The 11,923-nt window shown below is 37.8% G+C and overlaps 1 protein-coding gene across 5 annotated transcripts in view; it reads left to right on the forward strand.

Moving 5' to 3' along the window:
• Reps2 (RALBP1 associated Eps domain containing 2) overlaps positions 1–11,049 on the forward strand; it is a 187,881-nt gene extending 176,832 nt beyond the window's left edge. For all 5 annotated transcript variants that reach the window (XM_042680456.1, XM_042680454.1, XM_042680457.1 and 2 more), the window contains 2 exons: positions 2,695–2,800; positions 5,500–11,049. In XM_042680456.1, coding sequence (XP_042536390.1) covers positions 2,695–2,800; positions 5,500–5,568 — 175 coding nt within the window. In that variant the 3' untranslated portion in view covers positions 5,569–11,049. The remainder of the gene's footprint in view (positions 1–2,694; positions 2,801–5,499) is intronic.
• The last annotated feature ends 874 nt before the right edge of the window (positions 11,050–11,923 follow it).

The following is an 11,923-nucleotide window of genomic DNA, read 5'->3' on the forward strand; positions in this document are numbered from 1 at the left end:
TGCCTGGTTACTAATGTAAATGTTCAAGCTCCATCCTGATGCTTTTGTGGCACCTTTCAGGTTTCAGAGGCTGTGATGAATTTCCTTCTGTTCACACTAGTGTGGGAAAAAAAGCAACAAGTTCTGTGGGTGGTGTCAGAAGCTTGCTTTGAAGCTTAAATTCTGCTTTGAATATTTGCATCCCCAGTCTTCAGATGATTTTTTTCCCCCGCACATGGGCAGTTCCAGAAAGTTATCAGTATATAAAAGAAGCAGATTTTCGTCCATCACTTCCACTGAGAGCTGGGACCATCTTCCAACCCTATCCATAACAAAGATGTCCAATTCCAATCTCTCCACTTCTTTGCTAATCCCTACCTCTTTTTCAAATTGTTATGACCATCCTAACGAATGTGAAGTGGTATCCCATTATAGTTTCTATGTATTTCTTTAATGACTAATGATGGTGTGTATCTTCTGTATTCTGGTTACAACTCCCTTGGCAGTTACATTTTATGCAGATATATTTTTTCAATCCATGGGTTTTCTTTTCCTAATGTTTGTAGGAAAAAAGTTTCTCATTTTGATGAAGCCCATTTTGTCTTTTTTTTCTGTCTTTATATGTTATTGCTGTGCTAAGAAAGTATTTCCTTCTCTAAGTTCATGAAGACTGGTTCTTTATTTGTGGGACCAGGGCTCCAACTCAGGGTGTGGTTCTTGCTTGCCTGGCGCTATATAACTGAGTCATACACCCACCCTCGTTTTTGTGATTGGTCCAGAAGGGGAGGAGCACAGGGACCTTCTGTCTTCCTGTTCTTAACCCCCTTGGGGGATGCATTTATTCATATGGTTGAAGGCAAGACATTGCCAGCATATTCATGTTTCAAGACACAGGAGGAGATAAGGAAAAAAGGAGAGAAAACAGATTATTGCTAAGGACATAACTCAGAAGCGATACACATCATTTTTCTCTGATTTCATTGTCTCCAAACTTAGTCATCTGAGGACCAAGCACTCATTATGAGCCTTCTAGGGACATTTTAAAATTCAAACGATAGTGGACAAATGTATCTCTATTTTATGTATTATTTACGGAATTTTCAGTGTATTTAGTGGAAAGAATAGAGAGAAATGTGTCAGCTGGTTCCTGGCTGATTGGCTTTTGAAATGGTCTATTCCCTTCCTTGGAGGAAATAGGTCGCTGGGGGATGAGCTTTTGAAGGATATATCTTATCCCTGGTGCCTTCCTCTTGCTTTCTACTTCCAGTATGTTGTGAGGTGAGCAACTTTCCTTCACCAATACTCCCTGTGGTGATGTTTGAGCCTCTCAAACCATTAGCCAAAATAAATAAATCCCTTTTTTCCTAAGTTTTTTTTAAATCTCAGGTATTTTGCCACAGTGAAAAAAAGCTAACTCCATCTTAGCGCCAGGGAAAATAATATATAATAAATATTATATATAATATGATATATAGATATAGATATATTTGTGTGTGCTTGTACTTGGGGCTTGGTTTCTTTTCTCTCAAGGCCAGCCTTCTAACACTTGAACCACACTTCCACTTCTGCCTTTTGCTCATTAATGGGAAGATCAGAATCTTGCAGACTTTTCTGCCTGGGCTACCTTCTAACCATGATCCTCAGCCTTCTGGATAACTAGGTTTATATGCATGAGCCACCAGCACCCAGCCCTAAGCTATATTCTGAAAAGATGACTTTGACATCTCTCCCTTACCTATATATGTGTGAAACAATAATAGCAGTGAACTTATTGCAGACTATACCTTTCCAAATCAGCATAGTAACTAGCACAGTGTATATTCTCAGCAAGTATTTTCTGTTCAATGATCACAGATGGTTCTAGTTCAGTTGCCCTGGCCTAGTGATTGCAAATATGGTTATTTTTTTTCCAGGAGAACACAAATCGCCTTTCTTTTTGCTCTAAAATTCAGTATTTTTGTAATGGGATAAGAAATTAGAAGTCATACCTATGGGTAACCATGTTATTTTAGCATTGTATCCACAGACAGTTTTGAAAAATAAAGCATGTTAAGACTTGTGGTCACATAGTGTAAGCAGGGACTGTATGTAATGGGCAAGCAGAGTGACATGGTCACCCTACTTATACTGGTTCTGTGAATTTACCATTGATTTAGTTCAGAAATTCGGTATTAAAACATTTCATCTTTCTCAAATGCTGCAGATATATGTTGGTACCAGTACGTGTCTCTGTCTCTCTTTCATTTATGCTCAGTAATAAAGAAATAAGGGAATATAAGGCAATCTTGCCAAATTAATGTAGATTTTTTTCTAAAGAGAATGTTCTATTCTTTTCCTTTAGACTTGTCCACAGAGGCCAGCTGCAGGTCTTTTAAATGCCACTAATGCTTATGCAAAAGGGCATTCAGTTAATAAGGTTTGTCAGAAGAAATGCTTATTAAAATGTCTTAGAATAAATGGAACACAAATGTTTGAAAAGGCCCAATTCACAGCTTTTATTCAAGTTATAAAATGAGAATGACTTCAGGTATAAATAATTCATCTCGACAAATTTGGTATGTGCCTGCCTGCCTGTGAATATGAGATTGTATTTTTGGAACCCTATGATTATTAACCCTTGTTAGTTTAGCACTTCTCCTGAGTGAGAGTTCTGAAGTGCAAGAGTCCAGACCTCTTAAAATCCTTTTTCGATGAAATATTTGTCCTTTCCCATAGGCAGTCTTCCAAACAGAAGAAGGCAATTCAAACTGCTATCCGTAAAAATAAAGAGGCAAATGCAGTTCTGGCTCGGTTGAACAGTGAACTCCAACAACAACTCAAGGTAAGGAATGCCTCCCAGATTTGGATTACCAGGCCTTTCCCTGCTAGTCCTTGCTTCTTTGCTTTGGCTTTGTTTGGACCGTAATCTAGCATGAGCTCATCTTGATTACATTTGCAAGGCTCCTATTTGTATATAAGTCACATTTAAAGGTACTAGGGTTTAAGATCGAAACACATTTTTTGGTGAGACATGATTCTCTGCTGGATAATTCTTTATTCACACATAAACATGTTCCAATATTATCCATTTCCCTTAACAAGGTATTCCATTTCTCCTGTTCTCTTCACAGTGCAGCTTTTTCAGAATTGTTTTCATTCACTGTGTATTTCTTCAGCAATGGCTTTCCCCCTCTCTACTCAGGGTGGTTTTCCTCTCTTCTACTCACACTCCTCTTTTGGTCAAATCCACAGGGCTTTTTTTAACATCTGAATTTTCAAAAGCATCTATATAAATGAAGATTCTTTCCTCTGAAATCACTGTTTTTGTTGTTTTGTTTTTGAGACAAGATGTCCTTACATAGACTAGTCTCACCTAAAACTCTGACCCTCCTGCTTCAGCTTCCCAAGTGCTGAGATTAAATGCATCAACCACCATGCCTGGATTGAGATCTTTTCCATCTCTACCTGAAGCCTCTGTACTGTATTCTATAGCGTTGTATAAACTTATATGAAGTTCTATAGTTTCATGGCTTTGAAGATCATCTATACTCTAGTTAAACCTGAATTTATGTCTCAAGCTCTGCTTACTCTTTGAACCACGATCCTCAGATCTCAGCCTCCTGAGTAGCTAGAAATACAGGCATAAGCCACTGGCACCTGGCCCACTGTCTTAAAGTGCAAATCAGAGAAGTCCTCCTTAAATTTTCCTTTCTGACCAGCTTAACTTCATCAGCAATACCTATCAGTTATAGATTCCTGGTGGCCAGGAATTAAAGAAAGACAGGAAGATGCCAGAATCACCATGAGAGCATGTTCCCAGTGACCTCATTTTCTTCACTTAGGTCCCACCCTCTAAAGTTTCCACCAGCTCCCAATAGCACCAACAGCTGGGTACCAAGGGGGATAAGCCTTTGGGGGATATTCCAGATCCAGGCTCTAACAGAAACCCTCAGTGCTATCCCTCAACATTTGGAGTGCAGTCTGCCAAGATCCTATGAGATATGGCTTCTCCTTAACTCTCTGGCTTCATCTCATGCCAATATGTTCCTTGTTCCCTCTGCTCTGGTAATGTGGAGCATTTTGTTCTTCAAACTTACCCAAACCATTTAGTGCCCCCTTTCAGTTGCCATTATATCTCATTTGCCCATCCTTCTCCATATCTTGATGTCATTCCTCTCCTTTCGAGTCTCTGCTTAAGTAATATCACCTCTGAGAAGTTTCCCTGGTCACCCTCTGCTTTCTCCGACATTTACCATCTCTTATACAATCCCATCACTCATTTCCTCCCGAAAGTATCTTGCTCATTCATTTGATTGTCTCCCTTCAGATATTGGAATATAAGCCCTATGAGGTCCTTGGTATTTGCAGAAACCATTATAGCTAGGGAAGTATCTGGCTCATAACAGATAGATCCTAAGACAATTTGATGACTTGGTAGGAGTGCAAATGAACAAGCAATTTGTGTTTGTCTGACTGCTGACTACCAATGTGTTGATTCTTCTGGAGCAGCTCAGTACCAAACCTTTATAACAGAATTCTTTCCTCACCTTGACTAATTGTAGTTAAGGATGTTTTCTTTTCCTGAATAAAATGAGAGTTTATTTGGTAGTGAAAAGAAAGCTGTGAGAAGAAAATAGCAGTAACTTTCCATCTGGAGACAGGACAAAAGAGGAGCCCAAAGAATGTCTTTCTGTATCTCTTGTATCTCTGCAAAAAATATTTTTTAGGCCTGAAAGTTTGATTTCTCAAATAGGAAACTGGTGACTTCTCTCCTCTGTCTGTCTCCATAGGTCCCACATTAAACCACGTACAGGAGCCTGGGCAAGACTTTGGTGGAGGGATGTGATGTTGTATTAAAAGCCAGAAACTGTGACTAGAAAGTTAGTCCCAGTGGCTTACCATTCAGTTTTGGGAGTCTATTTTTACTTTTGATCTCCCCCAATCAATCTTTTATTTCTATTTTTTTAGTTGTTTTTATCATTTTACCGACTTGAACTCAGGGCCTTGCCCCATGGCTTAGCTATTTTGTTTTGTTTTTTTGCTCAAGGCTAGTGCTCTACCAGTTGAATCATGCCTCCAATTCAGGATTTTTTTTCTGGTTAATTGGACCTATGAGTGTAACAAATTTGTCCTCCCAGTTTGGCTCCAAACCACAATTCTCAGTTCTCCTCCTCCTGAGTAGCTAGGGTTATAGGTGTGAACCACTCATTTCTGGCCTGCCTTTTAATTTTTAATGTCGTTCTCTGCTAGCTGCAAATCCTGTTAAAATAGGGCAAGACTAAGGTTGAGTTATGGAAGAGATTTTTAATTGATTTCATCATCTTCAAACAGGAATTCATAGATTATAAATTGTGAAGCCATCTGGTCTCATTACCAGCTTTGACTACCATGCCTTCCAGTCCACATGTTATTGAGAACAGTATTCAATGTTTTTGGGTCCACTTATAAGTTTCCCTTGACTATCTAAGTGAACAAGAACTGAACCCAAGAAATGACATCCTTGCTTTCTGGTTTTTCCTCTCCCTGTTTTGTGCAACACAGGAGGTTCATCAAGAACGGATTGCATTGGAAAACCAATTGGAACAACTTCGTCCAGTCACTGTGTTGTGACTGCCCCAAAGTTCAAGTGACGGCGTGTGACCTTGTCTGCCAAGATATTTCTTTTGAATGTTTGAGCCAGCCATTTATCATAGATGTCAGACTGTGTCAAAAGTTGTAAACAGCATAACATAATCTCTGTCACCTTTTCTCTTCTGCATTTTACTATGGTGGAAAAAAATCCCAAGTATCACACTTAAAATTGTAATTATCAGTAGACTTTATCTCCCATTCTTAAGTGCTTCATCAAGGCATTGGATGCTGATCCTTACCAAAAATCCATCTTCTAGCAAATAATTTAGAACATGATTTATTTAAAGGATTTATGATTTTTACAAAACCTGATAACCAAGTACCTTCAGGATGCTAGTTTTATTTTTGTATGCATATCACACACAGTAGGTTGGTTTACTACAATTGTTATTCCAACTGGATAGTCTTTGGCATGATAACAAAACCAAAAACTAAAAGAAAATGAAAGCATCAAATTTAGACTGGCGTTGTGCCCTCCACCACTACATGCCAAAAAATTGTTTCTCTAGTGCCATTTTGATCTCATATCTAGCTATAAATAATACATGACTATTGTTCTGTAGTGAATGTCAAAGACTTATTGGATCTTTACACCTCTGTGAAGTAGAGATTTTGGCAACAAGCTATTTAACTTGTCCAATCTAAGCCATCAACCCAGAAAACACAGTCCTTTCATGTAAATTTTGAGCAAGAGCAATCTACCTTAACTGCCTCATCTGATCAACTTAAACAAATACTTGCCATATTTCTACTTTTATCTTGCATGGGATAGCATAGTTATAGATGCATGAGTTTGCAAATCATCCATCAATATGAAAAGCTGGGTTGATAAATATATGTTGTTTGAACCCAGGTATCCAGAGTAGAAAGGAAAAGGGAATATTTGCCAACAATCTCTGGTAGTTATTTTCATCTTAATTTTATCTTAAAGTATGAATGAAGGCACGTGATCCTCACATTAGCTTTATGACTTTTATTCTCTGTGGAGTGTACCCTTGGGAAGTAAATGGCTTATATACGCAGGAGCTCACCTAACTGGTGTAGGTGATGTAAAGCAGTTCCAAATGCAGAATCTAGTATTCTATAGAAATTTAAGTAGCTGCTGCTGCTTTTGAAAGTCCAAGCTGAAAATGGGAATTGACTGGCTCTACCAGGTTACAGAATTATGGGTCACTCAGCCTCATCTGGCATGCCAAATTTAACATTGCATTGTGAGGCTTACAACAAGACAAACTAACTGTGGTGCATTTGGCTAATTTACCTATTCTTTGCATAGTGGGATGGAGTATAGTTAGGGTCCTTTGTGAAATGCTTTTGAATGTTTTTACAAGATGTGAGATTAAACTATTGATAAGAGCTGAGAACTTTTGGAAAAAGCAGAAATGTATTTAATGCTTCCTTATTCCATTGGAAAGTTCTATCAATAGCTGAACAACAGAAGAAAAGGGCTCAAGCAGATGATGTTTTTCCAAAGAAAAACAAATTGTTGAATCTATTCCATGCATATTTAAGGGTTTCAACTGATCTGATTTTGAAAGTCATGAAATTTGAACCTTCTTTATTTCCTTTCCTTTTCTTCTTTGGCTGCCTTTTATGTTGTTGTGGAGAAAGATTAGGAGTGAATTTAAACCCTTACAGAGATTATGAATGGGTCAATAGAGTTTTAGGTAAGCTCTTTTTCCTTTTGCTGAGATCTAGAGGCTGTAACACATTTTTTATCAACGGTGTTCTTATTGCAGATGTTTTGCTTTTGTTATATTCAGTCAGAAAAGACTAACATATGCACAGAATCTTCCAGTATGTGTGCATTTACTCTGGATAGTACTTCATATCTACCAGCCAGACATATGACCTAAGGAATGTTAGTCCATACTATGCATTTAAAAATATTAACATGCTATTTCCCCTGTGAAGTCAATGACAGAGTGAGCCAAGTTAGGAGGTTGGAGTTTTGTTTAGTTGGCTTCATTTGCATTAAAGGAAAAATCTTGCCATGGACACAAAGCCCTCTAGGTTTTATAGTCTCACCAAAAATTTTGTGTGCATGTGGTTTTGGCTATACATCATGCATGCAAGTGCTCATTGCCAATATTTAAGATAGGCATTGCATTCAAGAACACATCAATACTACATGTGCCTAGCATTCTTAGTTGGACCTAATGTTGGCCCATTGTTTCCCAGTAGATATTTTAGAAAGGAGATATTTGTGTATGTATATACTCAGAGACACATATACCTTACAAATAGAGTTACCTTACTCTAGTACTCATCCTCTCTTTCTGTTTTCTTAGGATGTGTACTTTTAATTTAGGATTATAATGCCTGATAATGTCTCTGTGTACTTTTCATGTGATTTATTGGAAGGCTGGTGCATTGAAATCACCATTTTACCTCTTTTGAAAAACTTCTCCAAGATTAGACTTTCTTATTGGGCAGAAATCCATTGATCGAAGGATTTATACTGTCCCCACTCATGGGGGTTTAATTACTTTGTTATGCAGTGGTCTTTCCTTGAAAGGATCCTCCAGTCCCACAGATGAGAACATAATAGGAGGTTATAGTGGGCTTTAATGGTCCTTTGGTTTCTCTCCCCTGCCTCTTTCCCCTCTTCTCTATCTCTCACTAACTTGCATTAATATACAGAGGGGGTTTTCATTGTTACATTATGCACATGTTTACAATATAGTCCAAATAGTCTCAACTTCAGCATCTCTTCTACATGCTCTTGGTCACTTTCTATTTGCAGACATGAAGCAAAACCAAATAGTAGATACCCGGAATGGATGTGTTATGCCATAATCAAGGCAGATGATTGCCTTAGTTGAAAGGATCTAATTACTCTACAGATATTACTAGTGCTTGGAGACTAATTGGGAGAGGAGTCAGCTTAGCTGGAGGGCGTGCCTATCTTCTTAGCCCTAGAGATGTCAGAGCTGGGCAGGACTGCGCTCATCTCCTATCATTTGCATGTGGGGAAAGCTCCTGACCCAAGAATTCATGGAGCTGGGATGTCAGCCTGATTTCTTCTACCAAAACTAAAATTAGATTAGGAGGTTTTTAAATATTTGCCATTGAGTTTTATTGACTCTATTCGTCTGTAAATATGAAGACATGTTTTAAAGAAATTTAGATCTAGACATTTCTCTTGGAGTGAAGTAAAATAATAAAATCTTAAGGAAAAGAATATTACTGAACCATTTTTTTCCTGAACACTTTACCTATCATGGTGCAATGTTACTGTACATTTCTTGGCAGCACTTTTGACAGCTGTTTCTTTGAACAGATTCCATTCCCATAGTCCTTATGGGAGCTTGTTTTAAAGACTACTGTGATTGAAATGAACTCAATATGTAGTAAGTTATAGCTTTTCTTCAATATATCTTTGGTTGCTTTCGTTGCAAATGTTTAATTTCAACATATTGTTAAGGTGAGTAATCAAAAGCATGGATTTTCTTTCTTTCTTTTTTTTTTTTTTTTTTTTACCAATAACTGAACTATCACAAACCTTTTTCTATTTAGATGTGATTTAATTTTATGTTTCTTGAGTGATCTCACAGCCATGGTAATAATAGATTTTTAAGTAGACTATTGATAAGATAATGTCTGAAACTGATGTATTTCTTGAAAGACATTTGCATATGTCTTCTTCTAAGCAATAATTGGGAAAAGCTCAGTTGCATTATTAACACCTTAGAATTAAAACCATTTGTTCAACACAAACTACACAAACTACTTCTTATCATCAAGGAGATGTGATTTTAAAATATATGTATTTAAACAAGAATTTAACATCTTGTTATAACCAGATCCTTCCATGTTATTGACAAGAAGGCCCATTACATTGTGGTTGGAACATTATGAATGTGAACAAAATAATCACAGTTAAGGAGGTCTTCCTTCCTTCCCATTAAATTAAATAGAACACTAGTGATTTTGATTTTGATTTCTCTTACTAGTTTGCTTTGTTTAACGTGTGCTCTTTAAAAGTTCTGATTTCAAAGGATCAGTTATGGGTGCTTTGTTAGGGAATTTTGCATCATTTTGCAGTGTGGTCCAGGTTCCTAGTAAGAAGTGAGGATTTGGGTTTGTAGCATCTTCAGTCCACATATCTTGCTTTTCTTTCAGCACAGGCGAAGGGAGGCTGCCCACTAACACTCACAGATTAGTCACTGATGGCAATTCGGATGAGTACTTCTCTGTGGGCCGCCCTGCTTTGTTTCTTTGATGAGAAATGGATCTAGGTCTGTGGATATGCCAAGAGCAGCAGGCGTGGAGAGCCAGACTTTAAGAGCAATGCAAGCAGATCCTAAGGGCACCTGCCTAGCCCCTGAACAGACTTTCAAAAGCTGTCATGCAAGTATGGTGCAAGGCAGACATTTTGTTAGTGCAAGCAAGACAGCACAGGTCTAAAGCGGCTTTTAGGATAGTGTGATTGGCTTTTAGGATAGTGTGATTCTTTTCTGAATTTAGTAAACACTAACTGATGGTAAAGGAACCTTCTCTGGGAAGCACTACAGGGTTTCAGTCTATAGGCCTTGTTTTGGTTACAGAAGCTTAGCTTTGCCCTCAACAATTGGAGAATGCTTATTGTTTTTTACATCTTGTGAATTGTCCGATCTTGCTTCAAGCTAATTCCATGGTAGTGGGAGGTTGAATAAAGTAGGTTTATGACTCTGAAGAGCACAGAAGAGCATACTTCAAGAGGGCTGAACTTGGAATTTGGAAACTAAAATAAGGAGACCTTCAGGTGCCAGTTCCATAGCACTCTTTTGGATAATAGACTAAGACCTTAAAGCTCCTTTAGGGATCTCTGCCCTGAGACACGTACTTAACACAGTACCCCAATTGCATGCAGCTTACATCAACAAAAGTGTGTTATTTTTATTGTCAACTTATATGACAGCTTCAAATGCACCCAGCTTGGGAGCCAAGAATATCCTCTTCTTTAGCACTGCCGTTCTTTTTGGCTCAAATATGATAGTGAGCCAGAGATGAAAAGAGCCATTTTAGTCTTCATAGGTATTGGCCAAAAGTGATACTGAGCTGTCTATTTTAATCTTGATAGTAAAAATGTATATTATATTTTTTCACTACAGGTACATGGTAAAAAGTACTACAGGTACAGTAAAAAGTGTAACAGCAAAGTATATATTTGATGCCTTCTGTCTTTTCATGATAATGTGCTAACAAGTTGTGTTAATATTTTACTCAGCCAGAATCTCATGTGTTTGTTAAGCATTAGGAACATTATGCATATTTACCTTCCACCTAAATAAATCCCCGAGACTGTTCTATATTTGAATTGTGATTTGTAGACTCAAGTTAATTTTCCTGCCTCTGTTTCACACTTGTTGAAATATCTGTGAAGAAGATAGTAAGAAAAATTTCCAATGGGGAAAAATGTACATGTTGTGAAATGGGGGTGCTGTGTTAAAAATAAATGTATGTTACCTAAGCGGCTTTTATGGTGTCTTGGTGTCAATATTTTGTGGTTTGTACTTGGTCTTTTGTGCACTTGATGTAGGCAACATGGAAATGAATTGAGAGTCTTTCCAATGAAGTCAAAGTCTAAGTTTTTTTTTTTCACCTTGTGATGATCTCAGTTAGGTTCTTCAATATCTGCACACAGTAAACACTTGTCAGTCACAGGATAGCATAGATAACTCACTGTGGGTTTTTAAAGGTCCATTAAATTGAAAATGTGGCTTAATGTGAGGCAGCTTATGTGTTTTATTAAAAATGTTCCCAAAGTGGGTATGATGGTATAAGCCTGTAATCTTAGCTCCAGGAAGCTGAAGCAATAGATTGAATACTACATAATGAGTTCAAGGCTCCTTTGGGCTAATGAGACCATACATCACTACAAAAACGAACAAAATGAGAATGTCCCCATTATAGTGTCCTTATCTAGTATGGGGCGATAAGGATAAGGGACACTTGTCACAAAAATCCTCACCTAGTAATCTTATGTCCCAGTTGTATGTTTTACCTTTAAAATTTGTAAGCAAACGAGGAGGCAACAATGCTTGAAAAAAATTGTATAATTTTAGGAGTCTCCAGTCTCCTATTGGATAGATTGTCTGCTGTGTTACAATGTCCATCTGTTATGGTTTATAGATGAAGTGTTCCTCAAAAGGCTCATGGATTAAAGGATTGATCTCCAGGTGATGATGCTATCTTAGGAGGTTCCAGAAACTTTATGAGGTGATGCCTCACTAGAGAAAGTAGGCCATTGAGGGCATGTTGGGGATGGTGGGTGGTGGTGGTGTTATATTTTGTCTCTGGATTCTTCTCTGCTTCCTGGCCATCATGATGTGTTCTATTCTTCTATGTC

The sequence above is a fragment of the Dipodomys spectabilis genome, unplaced genomic scaffold (assembly GCF_019054845.1).
Source record: "Dipodomys spectabilis isolate Male_0828 unplaced genomic scaffold, ASM1905484v1 ptg000061l, whole genome shotgun sequence".
Classification (NCBI taxonomy): Eukaryota; Metazoa; Chordata; class Mammalia; order Rodentia; family Heteromyidae; genus Dipodomys; species Dipodomys spectabilis.